Below are 19,403 nucleotides of genomic sequence, written 5' to 3'. Positions count from 1 at the left end.
AGACAACTGTAACAGGTCCATACTAACTAGTGATTTTAACAGGTCCTTGCTTTAAGTATAGATCTTGTGAATTATATACATTTCTTTTAACTAATATAGTGAAAAAAAGTGCAGCACAACAATTACGGCTCTGATGATAGTAGGCTAAAAGAAATATTAAATATCTTAGGATATATCTTAAAGTGGGCCATTTTTAGATAGTCCTGTTAAAGTAAATTACATCATCAGCTCCAACATTAAAGCCACGAGCTCAGTGTTGCAACTCTGCAGCTGACACAACAGCTCTCACCCACTGGGGACATGGGAGTTTTCAGCAGTGTGGTGTGATGTCTAGCACCAGACACTGCCAGCTAATCTGATGAGTCCTATGGGTTGTGGGGTGGGGCCTCCTCCAGGCTTGTTCCTGCATATCCCATTGATGTTTGACTGATATCAGGAGAGTTTGCAGACCAGGTTAAAAACACAGACTCATGTTGCCTTAGCTGGTCGGCGTTTCTGCAGAATAGGTGGGACATGACCTTTGGGGGAAGCCAGTGCTGTTAAAGCAAAGGGAGGTGCTGTCGCCATGCAGGCAAGGGGTGTGTTTTGTCTGCAACAATGGTGGCACGTGTCAGAGTAATCCACATGATTGCCGGGACCCAAGGTTTCCCAGCAGAACATTGTGCTGTAACTGGATTACCAGTGGTATTCACTTCACCTGTCAGTGGTTTTAATTTTGTTGCTGATATCTGTATCGTGTGAACATTCTAAGTAGACCTATTCTGACATCTAGTGGTCACTCTGTGTAATTACTGCCTTCTTTTAAAAACAAAGCTTGTGAACACTGCTTCAGGTATGCTATGGGAGAATAGTTTTCTCAGCTACAAGTTTGGTTACTTGGTTACAAGTTAACCAGTTATCTAACTTAAAAGGGGGTAGCTTTAATGGAGAAGGATATTCTGCTAAAATGACACTGCAATAATTTTATTGTGTTTATTGCATTTTACTGTTGAATTAACAAGTTGCAGGGAGAAGAACACATATGAATCCATCTAATTGCATTTATATCACACCTAAACATGCAATGCTTACTCTTGCTTTTTGCCTCTGTGTTTATTCACTGCATATACCAATCTTACCAAATCGATAGAATTTTGTATTTAAAAAACCCAAACATTTGGTATAGAGTTGTATTTCTTTTGGGAATTTCTGAGGTCATCCAACTCGCTAGGTGGCGAGCTCCAGTAATCCTGAAAAACTGCGCTCTCCGTTTACTAAATGGCAGCCAATCAAAACAACCGTAGGGCTCGCCTCTGTGCGTATTGCGTAACATCCCGGTTGTGTGTGCGTGATGTCGTCAGCACTGCAGTCTTTACTAGCAGCTGCATAGCAGAAAGATACAGAACGCCCCGCAACAGCGCTGCACTTTTTAACCAGCAAAACTGTGAAGTGAAGGTAATGTTTAAAAGCAGAAATGCCTCGAGAGACTCTTACGACGAGTCGCCTTTCTTACGTTTCAATGCACGCCCTTCAAAGTCAGTACTGTCGTTGAATAACACTACTGTTTATGTGCAGGGCTAAGGGCATTTGTCGTATTGTGGTGAGGCCTACGATTTACTTTTCCTTTGTAAGTCTGGACTGCAGTGTCAACCTGCTGTAAAACAACAAGTTAGCATTATGTTGGTGTAGGATTTAACCTAGTACTCCCGTTTCTCAATAGCATGATACGGTGTATCTCTTAGCTTGCTGATACACGCCATCACTCACCATATGTCGGTTTTCAGTAGCTCCACGTCATTGAACTGTGTCTAGCTAACCGTTAATGTTGATCTAATCTGCTCTGTTATCTAGAATCTTCCTTAAACTTGACCTGGCAAATAAGCGTGGCTGCATCCTGTGTTTATTTTTTTGAATATCTGTTAGTTTCGTCTGCTTCAGTGTTGCACAGTGTGGCACAATGTTACAGAACTTTTAATTTCTTCCATTTAAGGTGAGGACCACAATGGCAGCTGCTCTTGACCCAGATCTAATGAGGGAGGTTCTCGAATGCCCTATCTGCCTGGAAACCTACAACCAGGAACAAATGCGACCCAAGCTCCTGCAGTGTGGTCACACAGTGTGCCGGCAGTGTCTGGAGAAGCTGTTGGCCAATACTATCAATGGTGTCCGCTGCCCCTTTTGTAGCAAGGTCTCCCGTATGAGCAGCATCTCCCAGTTGGCCGACAATCTCACTGTGCTTAAGATTCTCGATTGCACTATGTCCTGCAGTGCTGCTGCCGCCGCCCTAATGTGCAAATCCTGCTGCAATCGCCTGCCGCGACAGTACTGCCACGATTGTGCCTCGGTTCTCTGTGAGCTCTGCAAAGGAGATGGCCACCTGCATGAAGGACATTCAGTCCAGCCGATAAGGGTGGCTGCTGAACAGCGTCGTAAGGACCTGGGTTGTAAACTGGAGGCTCTCCGTGATGTTATAGGAGAAATTCAGAAGAAAAAGACAGTAATTGAAAACATTTCCAAGTCCTTGAGACTAAAGTACCGAACAATACAGCAGGACTACACTACAGCTGAGCTACGTCTTCAAGAGGAGCTCAGCAGGTCTCGAAGGACATTCAGGACTTCCATGGCAGAAGTAGAAAAGCTCAACGCGCAGGTCCTGGAGGAGCAGACATATCTTCTTAACATTGCAGAGGTCAAAGTGGTGTCACGCTGTGATTATCTGACAATGCGAGCAAGACAAAGTGACATTGCCCTGCTAAAAGACGATGGCGGAGACAGTGATGATGAGGAACTGGATCTGAGGAGCAGTTTACCCACAACCTTTCAACTGCAACAGCCAGAGCTGATCAGAACAGAGCAGTCTAAGCCTCTAGAAGTGGGCCAGCTGACCACAAGAACTTGCACCATCAATACAGATGATGAGGAGAGTGGGTTAGAAATTGCACTTGAAAGTGATGTAGAGGGGGCGGGAGCTACAGGAGGTGAAGTGGTGGCTCCAGTGGATCTTTACCGAGACATTGACATGGTTGCAGCTGTGGAGGAGGCAGTATGTGGTTCGCCAAGCAGCTTTAAATCAAAGTCTATGGATGCAGGAGGAGGTTCACCTGGAGCAGCGCGGGCAAGTTCAGGGCCGCCAGTCTGCCAGTTTGTGAAGAAGATGGGCTCTAAGGGAACTCTACCTGGGAGTTTCAATCTGCCTGTCAGCATCTGTGTGACGCCTCAAGGTGAGGTACTGGTGGCTGATCGTGGGAACTTCCGCATCCAGATTTTTAATCGCAAAGGCTTCCAACGTGAAATTCGGCGCAGCGCTAGTAGCATTGACAACTTTGTCCTGAGCTTCCTGGGGGCTGATTTGCCTAACCTCATCCCCTTATCTATTGCTGTGACTGCACAAGGCTTGATTGGTGTCACTGACAACTACGATAACTCAGTTAAAGTTTACACCATGGATGGACACTGTGTGGCCTGCCACAAGAACCAACTGATTAAACCCTGGGGTATTACTGCCATGCCATCAGGCCAGTTTGTGGTGTCAGATGTCGAAGGTGGCAAGCTGTGGTGTATAGCGGTGGACCGCAACGTAGGTGTGGTCAGCTACAACAGACTTTGCTCTGCTGTACGGCCAAAGTTTGTGACATGTGATGCAGCTGGAACGGTTTATTTTACCCAGGGCTTGGCCCTGAACTTTGAGAAACGCCAGAATGAGCCCCACCTGGAGGGTGGCTTTTCCATTGGTTCGGTGGGTACTGATGGCCAGCTTGGCAAACAGCTCAGCCATTTCTTCTCGGAGACGGAAGACTTCCGCTGTATCACTGGCATGTGTGTGGATTCCAATGGAGATTTGCTGGTTACAGACAGTGGCAGGAAAGAAATCCTCCAGTTTCCAAAAGAAGGTGGATACAATATTTTAATCCAGGAAGGGCTGACCTGTCCTGTGGGAGTGGCCACTACCCAGAAAGGACAGCTGCTAGTGCTGGACTGTTGGGACCACTGTGTTAAAGTCTACACATACATTCAGAGGAGGCATTCCTCTACTTCTTAGAAGAACAACAAAGTGTAATTACACTTTGTTGTGTAATTGCAAAGTAAAGAAGTTTGGAAAAGGAAGAAACATACTCTTATTTAACACTCTTTAATTTAGCTGCAGTCCAGTCAGTTCTCACTGTAGCTCTCATTTGGCTTATTAAATCAGTAATTCAGTCAGTTCAATTCAGGTTATAGTCTACTGGGTTTTATCTTGAGTACCTCAAGTTGAATCCGGTTCTTATATTGCAGGGATGTCAAACTCATTTTACATTGTGGGACACGTACAGCCCACTTTGATCTTAAGTGGGCCAGACTGGTGAAACTTCCCTTTCTGATAGTGTTTAATCACACATTTAGTCCCTGAGATATTTCAATATAAAGAAACAAGTGCAATTTCAAGAATAAATCAGTTTTTCTACATGATATAGAAATGTTGCTTTGGGCTTAAATTGTAAGAAGTAAATGTGTAAAGTTACAAAAAAAAATATCAAACTAAATTTATTTTCATTAATTGGCAGAATGTCTTTTTTTTTTTTTTTTTTTTAAATGCTGAACCGACTGTAAAAATAGATGGTGAAAAAACAAGAGCTTTCTCTCATTTAATGGTTTACTTGTGTTTACTTTGGTGAAGTATAAACGATCACTGAGGAGGTCAGTAGGAAAAGCTGTAAAACCTATGAAAATATAGTTAAGTTTAAAATTTATGCCCTCCTTGACAATTTCCAAAGCCATCCAGTGGGCCAGATTGGACTTTTTGGCGGGCTGATTCTGGCCACTGGGCCTTATATTGGTCTAGTGGATCTGCTCATGCAAACTTTTAAGATTAAACACACTGGCATGCTATCTCTTTGGAATAAGCCTAAGATGCAACTGAGGCACTGATTTTTATTTTTCTTCCTTCCCCTTTTATTGGCTGCTGTACTCACCAATCAGCCTGGCCTTCGCTAAACATGTATTTACATTAAATAAAGCATAAGGCTTTGAGCCTGTGAAGCACTTTATCAATATATCACTGTTTTCTTGTGTTAGGTTTAAGTAGCACACACTAACATTGATGTCGCTGAATGCAGCTGGCAGCTTTAATGTTTACTGCACAGTTAGCTCATAGCATAACCAAGTACCAGCATTCATTAAATTGCATTCAGTAACATTCAGGGAACATTAAATTTAAAACATTAAGGTGTGGACTGAAAAGAGTCCAAACTCCAATATTATGTGCTGTGGTAGAACTATTAAACTGTAATAGAAACTTAATGGATTTTTTGTTTATCTTTTTAATTCATGTTTTAGGAAACTTGTTATGTAGGACTGTAAAGGTGAAAAACAGAACATTACTACATCTTTTAAAGTTGATTTAAGGGTAGCCTTGTTAATACAATCAAAAGCACTTTTTATTCGGTTGACCACATTATCATTTTTTCCTGTGGGGCTTTGAGAGCACATTATTGTCTTTTGTTGCGGTATTAAAGTTCTGTCCATCAATCTTGTACACATCGTGCCCAAACATGAGACAACAGTTGAGAACATTCTGGAGCAGTCGTTAGGCTTTAGTGACATTTTTTTAAGCAACTGTCACTAAAATTCACAGCCTGAGCTGCATACATTTCTCTCTGTACATTTCACATTTGTACATTTTTTGTAATTTTCTTCCAGTGACTTTCCAGCCATGGCCTAACCACAATATCACTGAAATACAGACGGATGTAGCATAAAATTCTGTTATCTGCTTCAGATGATATTCCAGCTGTTTATCTCACTCATAGATTTTACCTCGGTTTTAGCTCTTTGTTTTCCTTTGTTTGGTTTTTGCTTCACCTGGTAGTTTTAGTCTAGTAGAATGAAAAACACAATAGCTTTTTTTTTTTCTTACACAGAGCTGTTCCCATTATGAACAAAGCAGAAATGTTCTAAGGGGTAGGATGACCTTTGTAGTTTGGAAAGTGTTTAAAAGTGAAAAGCTCTGAGGGGTGTACTCAGAAGTGAGAGTAATGGCTTAGCAAGCTGTGTTGAAGCTTAAAGTCAGAGTTTTCAGTGTCACAAAGGTGACTTTCTTTTTACCTGGCTTAATCACCGTGGTAACCTATGCTAAACACATAACCTTGTCAGGAGCAATTTATGTTTAGTTTCAGTTCAAAATCAGCTTGAAGCACCATGTTCTCACTGATTCTTTAATTTATATCATGTGTTAAGTACTGTACAGATTCTTTGCTGGAGTAATAGGTTTCATATATGCAACTTGTTAAGCCGTACCTCACTGAAACCACTGAATGCTGTAAAATTCCAACAGCACAAACTGTGCATTGTATTGTTACTGGAATTTGCATGCATTCAGTTGGTGATGCAGAAAATGTATAGATGTTTTTATGCATGATTCTTATCTGCTGCTAAGTCTGCTTTTACATTGCTGGAGCTGCTAGAACACAAAATGGAAAATCGATCAGACCATTTGTCACCAAGAATACGTATTCAATCAGTAAAATGAATTTCACTTTGAGCTGGCAAAAAACAAAAGCAAGTTCTCTATGTGCTTTAGTAGGCTATGTGACAGCAGCATTTAATGTTTAAATGTATCTGGTTTAAACTTTCAGAGCTCTAATATGCAGACCTTGCATTAGAAATTAACGGCAGCATAAAAACAAATAAATTATCAAGCCAGGTTTAATCATTGCGTGCACTAAATCATCAGATTGTTTTTCACCTATTAACGTCTCTGACCGGAAGAGGTGGCACTCGCGGGGATCGTTTTATGCAGAAGCAGAGTCATATAACACGTGAAACGCCCCGTTTTGTGTTTGAGTGTGCTCGGAGCCTGAATCAGAAAACCTTTCTTAACAGAATGTTGATAACCACCATCGTGATACCCATTATCTCCAACTGGGGTTTAATGTTTTGTCATGCCAGCTAATATAAAGAAAGCCTGGCTATGTTGAACTTCCTTTGTAGTATACCCGAGTTCTGCTCCCTAAAAAAAGTACCTACAGCTGCATCAAATGCAGTCACGTCTAAAGGATATATACTATACTACCATCGCTAACACTAAACCGCTGCAACACTCATGTCACAGACAAGACATTTCTAAAAATACAAATGTTTACAAACTTTGTTCAAACCTGACATGCTCCATGGCATTGTTTCCTAATGCTTGCCTACTGGTTTCAAAATCTTTGTAGGAATCATAGCTGGCAGGAGCAATTGGAGTAGCACTGCAAGGATAATGATGATTGAAAACTCCAGCATCCTACCCCACACCTGAGTTTGTGAAACTGCGTTGGTTCCCTGTTGCTTTGTATTCTCCAGGTTTTCGTTCAATATTAGATAGCTTGCAACCGGAGTTCTCAGTTGTTGGTAGATAGGACAACAGCCATATGTAATATTTTGCTATTTCATGCACAGTGTCCTCATTCTGGTCTCCCATCAATTTGTAATTTATTGGTACACCATTTAAATTTATTTAATTTCTGAATTTAACGGTGGTGTGAGAAAGCTGATGCTTTTAGGATAAATAAATAAAAAAAGTCTTTTTTGTTTTTTAAAGACAATGATTGGCAGGTGGGACGGGGCAGACTGCAGACTCACTCTGTTTTAGCCTTAAAAATATTTTATTTCACAAAGCTGACCTTAACTCTGCACTGGAGCCCTATTAAGCAGCATGAGAATCAAACTGTGTAATAACCAATACATGTTTTTAATATTGCTACATAAGCAAAGAGGAGAAGAAAGTTGAACTGAAGTATCCTATCTAGTCTATCACACTCATATATTTGTGCTGTTACATTTTGGGTGATGTGTTTATTTTTGGGCTATGCGTTACCTTAGCAGTGATTGATTAAAGACTCTCGTCTGCATGTCAACCTTACCATAAATTCTTTTAGTGCTGTACATTAAAGAGATCAATAAAATGTAATTACTGGACATATTCAAGCTGTTTAAAGTAACACAAAAATGCATAAAATGCCAGAAAAATCAAGTGTCCTTGTGTCAGTGTGGTAAACATCAAATTATCTCACATTGTCTCATCTTAATATTATTGTTATGTTTTTGAAGAAAGGTTATTTCCTTGCATATTTATTCAGTAATTCTACTAGGTTGTTATATTGCATTTTGTCAATGAACCAAAAACCAGTGACTTTTAAATTATGTTGTTGAAGGCTATGAATTTTACAGTGTGTTGAGCACATTGTAGAGATCTCTGTGTAGTCCAATTCCTGTTTGTATTGTTAAGAATCTGAGTGCAATAAACATTTATGAAACGAGCAGATAAAATGTCTGCAGTAGTGTCTTTTTATGTATTTTAATTGAATGTGAGCGTGCATAATTTTTCAGTTTCTCTCTGGCTGTTATTAAAAGACAGCATTTTAACCTTTTTTGTCACTGTAACTGATTAGCTGATTACTTCATTTACATATACTTAGATGCAGGTAATGGTGGTTGATGAGGACAAAAGTAGTAACACTGACAATTAGGCCATAATACAGGCAATCAACCCTATCAGTGTTTTAAGCTGTCAGAATAATGTGGCGAGATAAAGGGCACTTTATTTCTTACCTAAAATGTTGTACAAGTAAAATCTAGTTAACACTCAAGTACACACAGCTGGAAGTTATGAGACACAAACTTAGTTGGTGCTTCAAGTGCATCGCTGAAGAACATCACATTTTATGGTCTTTATTAGGCATAAATAAAGACCATAAAGTAAAATGGACATGCTTTGTTGAAAAGACTCTCATACTTCTGTGACACATATATTTAGATTTGGGTTAATACGTTTTTGGACAATAACACAATTTTCATTTTGCCACTGTATACCAGCACGGGTAATTTTATTCAATATGTGATTGAAATGCAGCTGTAATTTTAGGGTTTTAACAGAAGTACTGCATTAACCATTTTACATAATTATTTATACTTAGTCCCCCACTTTCAGAGGCTGAAAAGTAACTGTTTCTCCATTATTCTGTCATTGAAAATGAAGGAGGTGATCATTAGCCCGAAATTAGAGAAAAACTTTAGGAGTGGCCAAATCAGTCTGGTGCATTTTTAAAAGAAGGATTGCACTGGTCAGCTCAGCAACACAAGGGCCCGAAAGACCTTTTGGTGACGTGAAATCAGCTGAAATCGATGATCATAGTTACTTTCCTTGGTTGAGAAAAAAAAAAACCTTCACAACATCTAACCATGTCACAAACACTCTTGAGAAGTAAAGGTAGCATTATCAAAGTCTACAATCAAGAAACACCTTTATAAATGGCAATACAGAGAATGTATAAAAACATACAAATCATTGGTTATATTCATGAACAGGAAGGCCCAAAAAGGCGCTTCTCAGTTCTGATGAAACAGAATAATGAAACCAAGATTATCTTGTACCAAAACAATAGGAGAGAAAAGCATGGAGAGTGAGAGAAACATCTCATGATCTGATGACCATAAAATATCTGTCAAACGTGGTGGAGGCAGAGCTGTAGAATAGGCCTGTATGGCTGCCAGTGGAACAGGGTCATTCGTGCTTATTGATGATATGACTCCTGATGGAAGTAGTAGGATGAACTGTTAAGTGTACAGAGCTACAGTGGGGGAAGTAATTATTGATCCCATGCTGAATTTGTAAGTTTGCTCTCTTATAAAGAAGTGAACAGTCTCAAATGTTTTATGCTAAATTCATTTTAATGGAGAAAGATTAACCAACAATCTGGAAAATATAGCTTACATAAAAGTTAGAAATTTATCTGTGTGTCACTGAGCATTTGATCTTCAAGAAAAACATTACTTAGTGCTTGTTGGAGAAATCCTTGTTGACCAGCACAGCAGTAAGACATTTCTTGTAGTTGGTCATGAGGTTTTCACACATCTTAGGAGGGAATTTTCATTGTTCTTTACAGAAACTCTCTGAATCAGGGGTGTTAAATATAAGGCCCAGAATCGGCCCAGAAAAGACTCGCTGCCAAGTGGGCTGCCACACTAAGAAAATGTAAACGAGAGCATTTATTTTTTCCTATTGATAGACCCCCACTCCCCAATGCCATCCATAATACACCAAAGTACAAAGACATTTTCTGTGAATTAATGAAAACTTTATATTCTAAATTTATAATTAAAGGACAGTGAGCAATTACCTGCCAGAACCTTTTTCTGTAATTTTACACATTTATCATATCACTGGCCCACTTCTCATCAGCTGTATGCAGCCTGTGATGTTTGACATCGAGTTTGACATGTCTACTCTAAATCCTTGAGGTTTCGTGGCTTAGTAAGTTGAAGCTCCCTCCACAGACTTTCTACAGGACTAAATTCTGGACACTGGCTAGCCCGCTCTATGAAGTTATGTGCTTCTTCTTTAGCCACTCTTTTGTTGCCTTAGTGGTTTGTTTTGGGTTGGAAGCCCGATCCACGGCCCGTTTTCAGTGTTCTGGTAGAAGTAAAGATGTTCTCATCCAAGACTGTGTTCTTTTGGCCTTTTGTCTTCCTCCAAACAAGCTGGGTCAAGCTGATGCCAAAGAGCTTGATTTTGGTTTCATCTGTCCACACCGCTGGTGAACTTAAGATGGACCTGTACTTGTGCCTTCTTAAGTAGGGGGATCTTGCGAGTGGTGCAAGATTTAGTCCATTGAGGCATAGTATGTTACCAGTCGTGTTCTTGGTGAATGATCTGACATGCCTTCAGATCATTAACTGCTCCTGTGTAGTTTTGGGCTGATCCACCACTTATCTCTTAATCATCCTCACTGCATGAGGCATGATCTTGCATGGAACACCAGACCAAGGGTGACTGATGGTCACACATACAGAGCCTATGGGAGCCAGAATTCTGGCGGATTGTATCAAATACTTATTTCAGTCAATGATATGCGAATCAGTTTCTAACGTTTGTATTTTTTTCTGGATTTTTAGTTGATATTCTGTCTCCATTAAAATGAAACTAACATAAAAACGAGAGACTGTTCATTTCTTTGTAAGTGAGTAAACTTAAAAATTCAGCAGGGGGCCACTGATACTCTCTGTTATACTGATACTGCCTACTAAATACTCTCTGTCCTGATTAAGACAAATGCTGGAAGCTGATCGGACAGCGGTTCATGACCAGTTAATAACCCACATAATACTGCAAAAACAACCCAAGAGATTTTCAAGGCAAGAAATATTGGGATATAAAAATGTATAAAAATGGCTCTAATTCCTGAACAGTTAATGCAATACTTTTATTAAACCCATTTGAATTGAAGCTGCAAGCCTCCACTTCAATCACATCTTGGCTGTTTGATTTAAAATCCACTGTAATAGTGTACAGAGGAAAAATTATTTCACTGTCCAAATGCTTATGGACTTTTCTACTATAAACCTTGCTAGAATTGGAAAAAAACACTATCTTGTTATATTGCTCTTTGTAAGGGGGAGGGGGGATGTTCAGCAGTCGACCTCTCTGACCTAGAATTCTGTCTTCTTTTTATTTTTAGAGCCAATAAACGTCACTGATCACCCAAACTAAATATCACTATTTGGGATCACTAAAAAGGTTAACAAAAACACAGTTAAAAAAGCAACAGCATTGCAAATGCCAGATGATGGATGCTTTTAAATTAACACGGTTATCTTGAATACAAGTAATTTAACCGAAGGCTGAATTAATTAAGGATGGGCTCTTTATACACAAGTTAAGTTTCTATATTCAGATAAAGTTTAGACCCATGTTTCTGTTAACACTAGGGCTTAGTTTAACTCTGTTCACACTACAGGTTTACCCTTTATTAAAACATGGTGTCCTTTTTGTAACTATAAGTTATCTAAATTATCCCTGTGTTGTATATGAGGCAGGCATTTTCATATATTACTCCAGAATTCAGCAATCAGATATTTTGGGCTTTAATTGCTAACTGTTAGCATACTCACCTTTCTGGTACTGCAGCCAGAGCTGCTGCTGGGCCTTCTTGCTGGGGAAGTAAATGCTGCAGCTGAGGTCAGAGCCATACAGGGCTTCAGACACATAATGGCTGCCATATTGCTGAAGAAAAGCCAGCAGCTCGTCACGTGTGCTCTCTGTTGACAGTGTCTTCAGCACCTTAGAAAAGCCTAAAACGTCAAGGACGAGATGAGTGAATTCTTGTCCAAATAGGTGAAAAGGATAGACTGGCCAGTCACAATATTAAAACTACCTGCCTAACATTGTATAGGTCCTTTTTGCGCAACCAAAGGAAGTCTGACCTGTCAAAGCATTAACTCCACAAGGCCTTTAAAGGGGCTCTGAGGTATGACACACAAAGCAGATCCTTTAAGCCCTGTAAGCTGTGAGGTGCAAGGTTGGGGTTTTTTTTCAGCACAAACCACATATGCTTTTAAAGCTCATGGTATTGTTACCTATTATAGAAACTACACAGTTGCAGAGAAGGGGCTGTGTGGATTGCAACAATGCCTGGTGAGTGCTGCATGTCAAAGTAACATCCACATAATTGCCAGACCCAAGGCTTTCCAGCAGAACACTGGCCAGAGCATCATTCTACCTGCCTCAGCTTGCTTTCCTGCTGTAGTGCATCTTGCTGCCATCTGTTCCCCACGCAAACAACGTGGGCGCACACACACACACACACACACACACACACACACACACACACACACACACACACACTCCTCTGTCTACATTGACACCCCAGGCTACTTTCTTTCACTGCTCCATTGTTCAGTTCTAACACTCACATGTCCATTGTAGACACTTCAGCTGTAGGCATTCTGAGCAGCCCATGAGTATGCAGCCACACAAGCAGCAACCTTCACTGCAATGTGTTTTATGACACTTTTCTGTCATAGCCAGCATTAAGGTTTGCAGCAATTTGCGGAATCAGACCACACAGGATAGCCTTCACTCATCACACATATTAATGAACCTTAGGCTGGTTCACTGGTTGTCCTTCCTTTAAACAATGCACGTGGGAAACACATGAGCCATTTTGTACATCCTCTGATCTGGTGGTCTAGCTATCACAATTTCGTTCATGTCAAGTTGCTCTGATTCTTACAATTGGCCATTTCTTTCCAAAAAATCTATGTTAAAACATTTTTTCTACTTGATGGCTAATATATCCCACCATTTGACAGGTTCTATTAAAAATATAAAATATAATAAATATAAATATTTATTACCAAATAACGACCCCAAAAGATACCTCAACTAATAGCTAGGTGATAGCATTGAAAACATGCTCTTATTCATCAGTTTCTTATATTCTGATGGCAGGTGATCAGAGTTTTATTCAGACACTGACCTGTAGCTAGGGTAATAGAGCTGAGTTTGACTTTGTACAGATTGCTGCGCACTCTCCACTGCTGAACCATAGGGTACCCAACAGCCTCGCTGAACTGGGCATCCCCTAAGGAAAAAAAAATGTGAACAAACTGGTGAATTTAAGACAAAAAGATATCAAAAAGTTTACAGCTACAACAAATTTAAAACTAATTATGAATTTCAGAATTATGAAGACATGCTGAAATTCAAAATAAATGAACAAATTAAATCTATCATTTCATTTGTACAGTTTATTGCACAACCATTGTTATCCATTACTGTCTTAACACCATTTATTATCCCAGCCCATATCCCAGCTGCTCCTGGATCAATGGTGATATATAGAGCAGCTTGAACTCCAATTGGATTGCTGACATTAGAAGTGGGAGCAATCTTGCCTTTCCCTGCAATTCAATTACCAAACTTTCACTTCAGTCTAGAACTAAATAGCCACAAAAGTGAAGAGCAAGGGGGGAAAACAATAAACTGCTTACGGGAACCTTGATCCTTTGCCTTTGAAAGGCGTTTTACACCTGAGACATTCATGCACAGTGAAAAAGGGTAATTTTAGTTTGTGCGCATGTGTGTCCAATTGTTGTGAAAGCAGAACCCTCAGTGAAATATCTCAGGGGTCACTTTGGACCAAGTGCCAATTTAGCTAATGGAAGGATTAGGGAGCAGAGGTGTAGGTGTAGGTGCAGGTTCAAGACCAACATTTAAGTGAATCAGTCCCCCACAGAATAGGGTTGAAAATTAAATAAATACATAAATAAACATTATACATAGTTTATAAACCCATATATTTAAATAGTGTTTATATATAGTTAGTGTGTTTTTGGGCATCTATATGTGTAATGTGCTCTGCATGTGCTCACATTTTAAGATATATAGGGGTATTGGCCTAGAGGTATAAAAGAGGATTTTGTGATCAAACCACACCTTATTATATAATATTAGATGATCTTGTGCCCTGGATTTCACAAAACAGAGGCAAATACAAAAGAATAATCTACATACTGAGATTTGTGGATTTATGAATTTCAATATAAATCTCTTGTATCTTCTTGATCCTTGGCCTTTCAAATAAGAAATTGTTGTGTGGGTGCTATATATTTTTTTTAACTTTCTCAAGCAACAGGCTAAAATTGGATAACAGAAAGCTATTCCTAGCAAAAAGTGCAATAAATCCAATGCCTTTAAAAGAAAAGAGAGACACGAGAAGAAAACATATTCCCAAACTTCCTTAAATGTTCTTACCTGTGAGTAGCTGCAAGTTGGGCAGGGGCTCTGACAAGACTCCTCGACACTGTTCCTCTACCGGTAAAGGAATAACCATGAGACCATCAGCAAGCTGAGGAAAGTCCTTAATAAAATTGTTGTCCCTGAGGAAGAAAAAGAAAGACAGAAAGAAAGAAACTTTAAGTATCTAAAGGAATCTAAAGGTTATGTTTAACAGTCAAGGAAGCAGCTGAACCTCATGAAAATTGACTGCAGCTCAAAGCATCTGCAATCCTGGCATGTTCCAGTACCTTGTCCAGCTGCTAGTGTCCTATATCATTCAGCGATTGGGATTTGGGGATTTACTGTCTCGCGAGTTTCTTCCATGATAATATTTTATGTGCTTTTGGAAAAGGAGTTTGTCCTCCTCTATGCACAGGTAAAAATAAAGGTGTTCGGCTCATCGGTTCCTTATCTTAGATGTGATCAAAAAGTTCTGGGAATAGGGCCATAAAAATCAAAAACCCTTGAAGGATTTAAATTTGGCTTATCTCCAGTACAAGGTCATATTTTTTCTGCATGTCCAGACAGTTTCCAGTGCGGCTTTTATCTTTAGATCTCTCCTGGGAAGCCCCCACACCGGATACATTGGAGGACATCAAGCACATTTTCCAGACACACAAGTAACAGAGGACAGAGTGGGACTTCCACAGAGATTTTAAAAATACCAGCTGCACTGAAAATAGTCCAGAGACGATGAGCTTAAACAGGAGACTGGCCAAATATAAATCAGGTAAGGTTTTTGAATTTTTATGGACTTGTCCCCGTTAACTTTTTCATCACTTTTTTTGTGCACTGTACTTCATAGTGAAAATTTTAAACTATAAATGTAACAGGATAATCTTTTTGCTTCTTTTTTTTTTTTTAAATCTCAGTAATCTCTTTCACCCGTGAGTAGACGAAATTCCTCAAAGGCCCTGCAAACAACAACAGAATGGGTACAAAAGCAAAAGATACGTGCAAATACAACATGTGAGTGCATGACGCTTAGAGGCGCAGTAAAAGCCACAGTTGTGTCCACCACCTCGAGGGCAAAACAAAGAGCAGCAGGCGAAGGTAACAACAGACTCCATAAAAATGTTTTTCTCATTTTTGGTGAAGATGATAAGTACATGAAAAAAAATGATAATAACAACTGTCAATAGTACAGAAAGCCACTGAGGTCATAAATCATCTCATTCTCCCTGCTGTTCGACACTTTAATAACGCCAGCTGGCGTTTATAAATACCATTTAAAATGGCATTTGGCATTTATAAACACCATTCGATGTTTTAATATCACCAGCTGCCATGTATAAACGCCATTCTTGCCATTTAATATTACCAGCTGCTGTTAATAAACGCTGTTGCAAACAGCACTGGAGGACATACAAACACCTCTGTTATCCCATCATCCTCTGTGCCAAGAGAGTAAACGTTAATAATATAATGCCAAAGCTGCTCGAAATTCGAGGCTAACTAACATACGGTCCAAAGATGTGTCTGTCACGCTTTATTTTAAGGCCCAGACACAGAATTAATGTTTGGAATTGGTTTTATTGGATTCCATTTTAAAATGTGACATGTTTCAAATAGCTTTGGCAAAGGAAGTTTATTGTCTTACAGCAAGTTTCCTAGCCGGGTCTCTTTCTGTACAATTTTGCGTAGAGTCTGATAAAGTAACTCTATCTAAGGTGTGACACAAATACTGAGGTTGAAAAAAAAAAAAAAACCTACGTAGACATAAGTACCAAAGACACGAGACAAGATGATTTCTGATTTTATGCCACTGAAACTGAAAATTCTGGCTCCAGTTCAAGTTTATGTTGGCTTAATTAACTAACTTCTACTACTGCATAGTGGTTGCTAAACTTTAGAAAAGTAGAGAGCCATCCTACATCCAAATACCCCCATCAGAAAACCTCTTGCTTTCTGTGGGGTTTGCAGTGCAAGACTGCCTACTGGCAATATTATTATTTGAAGAGCTTAAAATGTGGAACTGCAAGGGGAATTAGATGAATTATGACCTCAAACAGTGACGTTTGTGGGTCGGAGGTTAGAAGATAAAGAACCACACACTATTCTATAGGGACAGGCAACAAAAAACATCCATAAATGCACACATTTTCAAAAACTTTTTTTCATTTCTATTGATCTGCACCTCTATGATATTTTTAATAGGAAAAAAACTACTTGGAAAAAATATCATTAGGCCTACATGTAGAGATATAAAACAGAAAATGCTGTGATGCATTTCTTTCAGTAGCTAGGCCATTGTGGTTGAACTGGAGGAGCCTTGGTTCATTTACTGTCAAAAAGATGGGTTGTCTTACTGCATCCTGAAAGCATGGAAGGCTGCAGCAACTTATTTCCTATAATCCACTTTTATAGGACCAAATCTCAGAGCTCAGACCTTGTGTGATAGAAACCCTAGGGCTTGGCTTCACTATTCTTGATATAAATTTTTTATCTTGCTTCTCTCTTTCTGTCCTACTCCTTTCTTTGTCTAATCACAAAGCCTGTTAGACGCAATCACTGTGAAAATGGAGGGGTGGAAGGATCAACTCAAGGGCAGAAAATGAGAAGAAAGAGAGACAGAAGAGGTATAAAGACTAACATAATACCTAAGGTAAAGGTGTGTGGACCAAGATCATGTATACCTTTTTGGATTTTCAAGCCCAGATTTGCACTGCTCACTATATCCATTCAGATGGTTCAATGTACAGATGATCAAAACAAACAAACAACAAAAGGTGGGATCAAGACTTTTAATGGACACCTGGATGGATATAAAAAGTTAAATGTTCTTAAACTTTCTTTTGCAAATTCTTTCCTTGAGGGAAAAACAAAAGGAACAGATGTCATACCAATCTCAAAGGTAGATTCTGGCATCTGCACAGGTAAGTAGGTGAGAAAGCAAATTCAGAACTGACAGAATGTCAGACTTCGATTTACCTGGTTTTAGCTTGACTGCAGTTTCTCGGACTGTGTTTATGTGTGTCTGTGTGTACGTGGCAGGAAAGAAACTTGAAACATTTATTCTGCTGACAGCTCATTACAAGAAGAGACATTTATCTGCAAAGCTACAACCCAAACAAACCAGGGTGGTTAACAAGATGAGCCAGTTGCTTGTCATTCTAGAAAGATCATCTTCATCTTGCACAAATGGCTCCACTCATGGCACCACTGCTATGGCGAACTTATCTTACTTAAGACTGAAAAATTACATCTTATAAACTGACAGGCAGCTTATGCAACGAGCAACAGACCTAGCGACAAATGTGTGGGTGCTAATGTGCGCGCCGGCTCACTGATGTTGCTTCCTGAGACTAAAATGAGATAAAGTCGTGATTAACGCTAATTGTTTCCTACACCTGTGCTTTTTTTTGTTGTTGCTGCGTCTGAACTTAAAATGCTTTCAGAAAAAGTCTACAGAGGACTGTAATAAAGCATCGACTATAACGGGCCTTAAGCAACACAATGGTTTCACTAATAAGACTTTTTTTCACTGAGGACATTTTGACTTGCCACGCTTAGAAAAGCACAGGTGGAAATGAATGACTGCTGATTTGCATTCAGCTGCTCTGGTTCAGAAGCTTGTTACAGTGTGTACAGACTCACCTGCCACTCTGTCAGTCTGTCATGGCTAACTGGGAAATTGGAACAGAACAGAGCTATCATTAATGCTATTTTTAACACACGTGCTGTCTGCTGCAAAGAAAAGTAATGAAAATAATAAAAATAATAAATGTTTCCTTGTCAGATTTCTAATAACATTACTGACATTCAAAATGTCAGCTACTCGGAAATAAAATACTAGACTGAATGTAGTCCGTCTGATTACAAGAGCTCAGATTTCTTTTGTTTTTTCAGTAGAGGAACTTTAGAACTCACTAAAGTGAACTTCACATTACAAAGTACTTTGACTGACACACAAGTAAAATCTTCATATGTAAAATATGCCTGCGTGTTCATGATTTATGTGCAGCTCATTTTTAGCCAACTAAAGTTACATGACTCACATGCAGCTTTACTACTGCAAGCAACCCACCGCACACCAGACTACATATGTGAGTACGGGCTTGCTGAGGAAATGCTGGCAAAGTTGTATATTTACTCATGTTTCATTCAATACCCATGTGTCTTCATTAAGGGCAGTGGACACTAGACTCCCTTTTGGCCAACCAGGCCTTCTATCCTGCTTGAGTCTACAAATGGAAAATGCTTCCCATTTGAATGAGAATCTCCAAAATACAAGCGTATGAAATAAGTAAATAAATAAAATATGTGGTCGAATAACATCTTTTTAAGACCATATATCTATCTACCAGACACTTTACATACAGATGTCCTTATTTATTAATAGTGGAATCAGTGTCAACATTTAACAGTCCAACAGGATAAGTGGCTACAGCTAATTAATAGAGGGATAGATGTTTTTCTTTTTGTGTCTTTGAATGTGCATCTTTCACCTAATTTCAGATGGCTGTGTCTATTTGTGCTTTCCCACATATGTTTGAGTGGGTATATTTATTTTGACTTTGTGACTGTGTAACTGATATTGAGTGGTACTTACGGAGAGATTGTTCAGGATAATTGGCTCTTGTGCGGTTTAGAATAGAAACCTCATTCCCACATCTAAACACTGATCAGCTAAGTTCAACCGCATTCACTTCATCTTAACTACAATGAGATTCGCCAACAATTCATTACCTCACATTAAAGAATCGTATCAACAAGAATATACTTTAGGTTAACAATGCTTTTTAAAGCTGCAATTATTGGGAAAATCACATCAGTCCGTTCTCGTTCATTTTTGCTTTTTATGTTTAAGCACACCAGTATTGTACATGTGAGCTTTTGGTTGAATTGT

General features: G+C 39.3%; 2 protein-coding genes across 3 annotated transcripts in view; one reads left to right on the top strand and one right to left on the bottom strand.

The window, feature by feature from the left end:
• The window catches only part of LOC134630782 (astrotactin-2-like), a 280,317-nt gene that overhangs the window by 51,533 nt on the left and 209,381 nt on the right, over positions 1 to 19,403 (bottom strand). For both annotated transcript variants that reach the window (XM_063478441.1, XM_063478442.1), the window contains 3 exons: positions 14,531 to 14,655; positions 13,254 to 13,358; positions 11,887 to 12,066 (listed from right to left, as the gene is read on the bottom strand). In XM_063478441.1, coding sequence (XP_063334511.1) covers positions 11,887 to 12,066; positions 13,254 to 13,358; positions 14,531 to 14,655 — 410 coding nt within the window. The remainder of the gene's footprint in view (positions 1 to 11,886; positions 12,067 to 13,253; positions 13,359 to 14,530; positions 14,656 to 19,403) is intronic.
• Positions 1,334 to 8,251, top strand: trim32 (tripartite motif containing 32). The gene is made up of 2 exons (XM_063478444.1): positions 1,334 to 1,434; positions 1,970 to 8,251. The coding sequence occupies exon 2, from the start codon at positions 1,982 to 1,984 to the stop codon at positions 4,016 to 4,018; it is 2,037 nt and encodes a 678-aa protein (XP_063334514.1). The 5' UTR covers positions 1,334 to 1,434; positions 1,970 to 1,981; the 3' UTR covers positions 4,019 to 8,251.

The sequence above is a fragment of the Pelmatolapia mariae genome, linkage group LG7, assembly GCF_036321145.2.
Source record: "Pelmatolapia mariae isolate MD_Pm_ZW linkage group LG7, Pm_UMD_F_2, whole genome shotgun sequence".
Taxonomy (NCBI): domain Eukaryota; kingdom Metazoa; phylum Chordata; class Actinopteri; order Cichliformes; family Cichlidae; genus Pelmatolapia; species Pelmatolapia mariae.
The sequence above is the reverse complement of the archived record's forward strand: the minus strand, read 5'-3'. Positions and strand labels throughout refer to the sequence as shown.

Excerpts from the sequence above, each read along its gene's own strand:
- trim32 (XM_063478444.1), top strand. The coding sequence starts at position 1,982 with ATGGCAGCTGCTCTTGACCCAGATCTAATGAGGGAGGTTCTCGAATGC.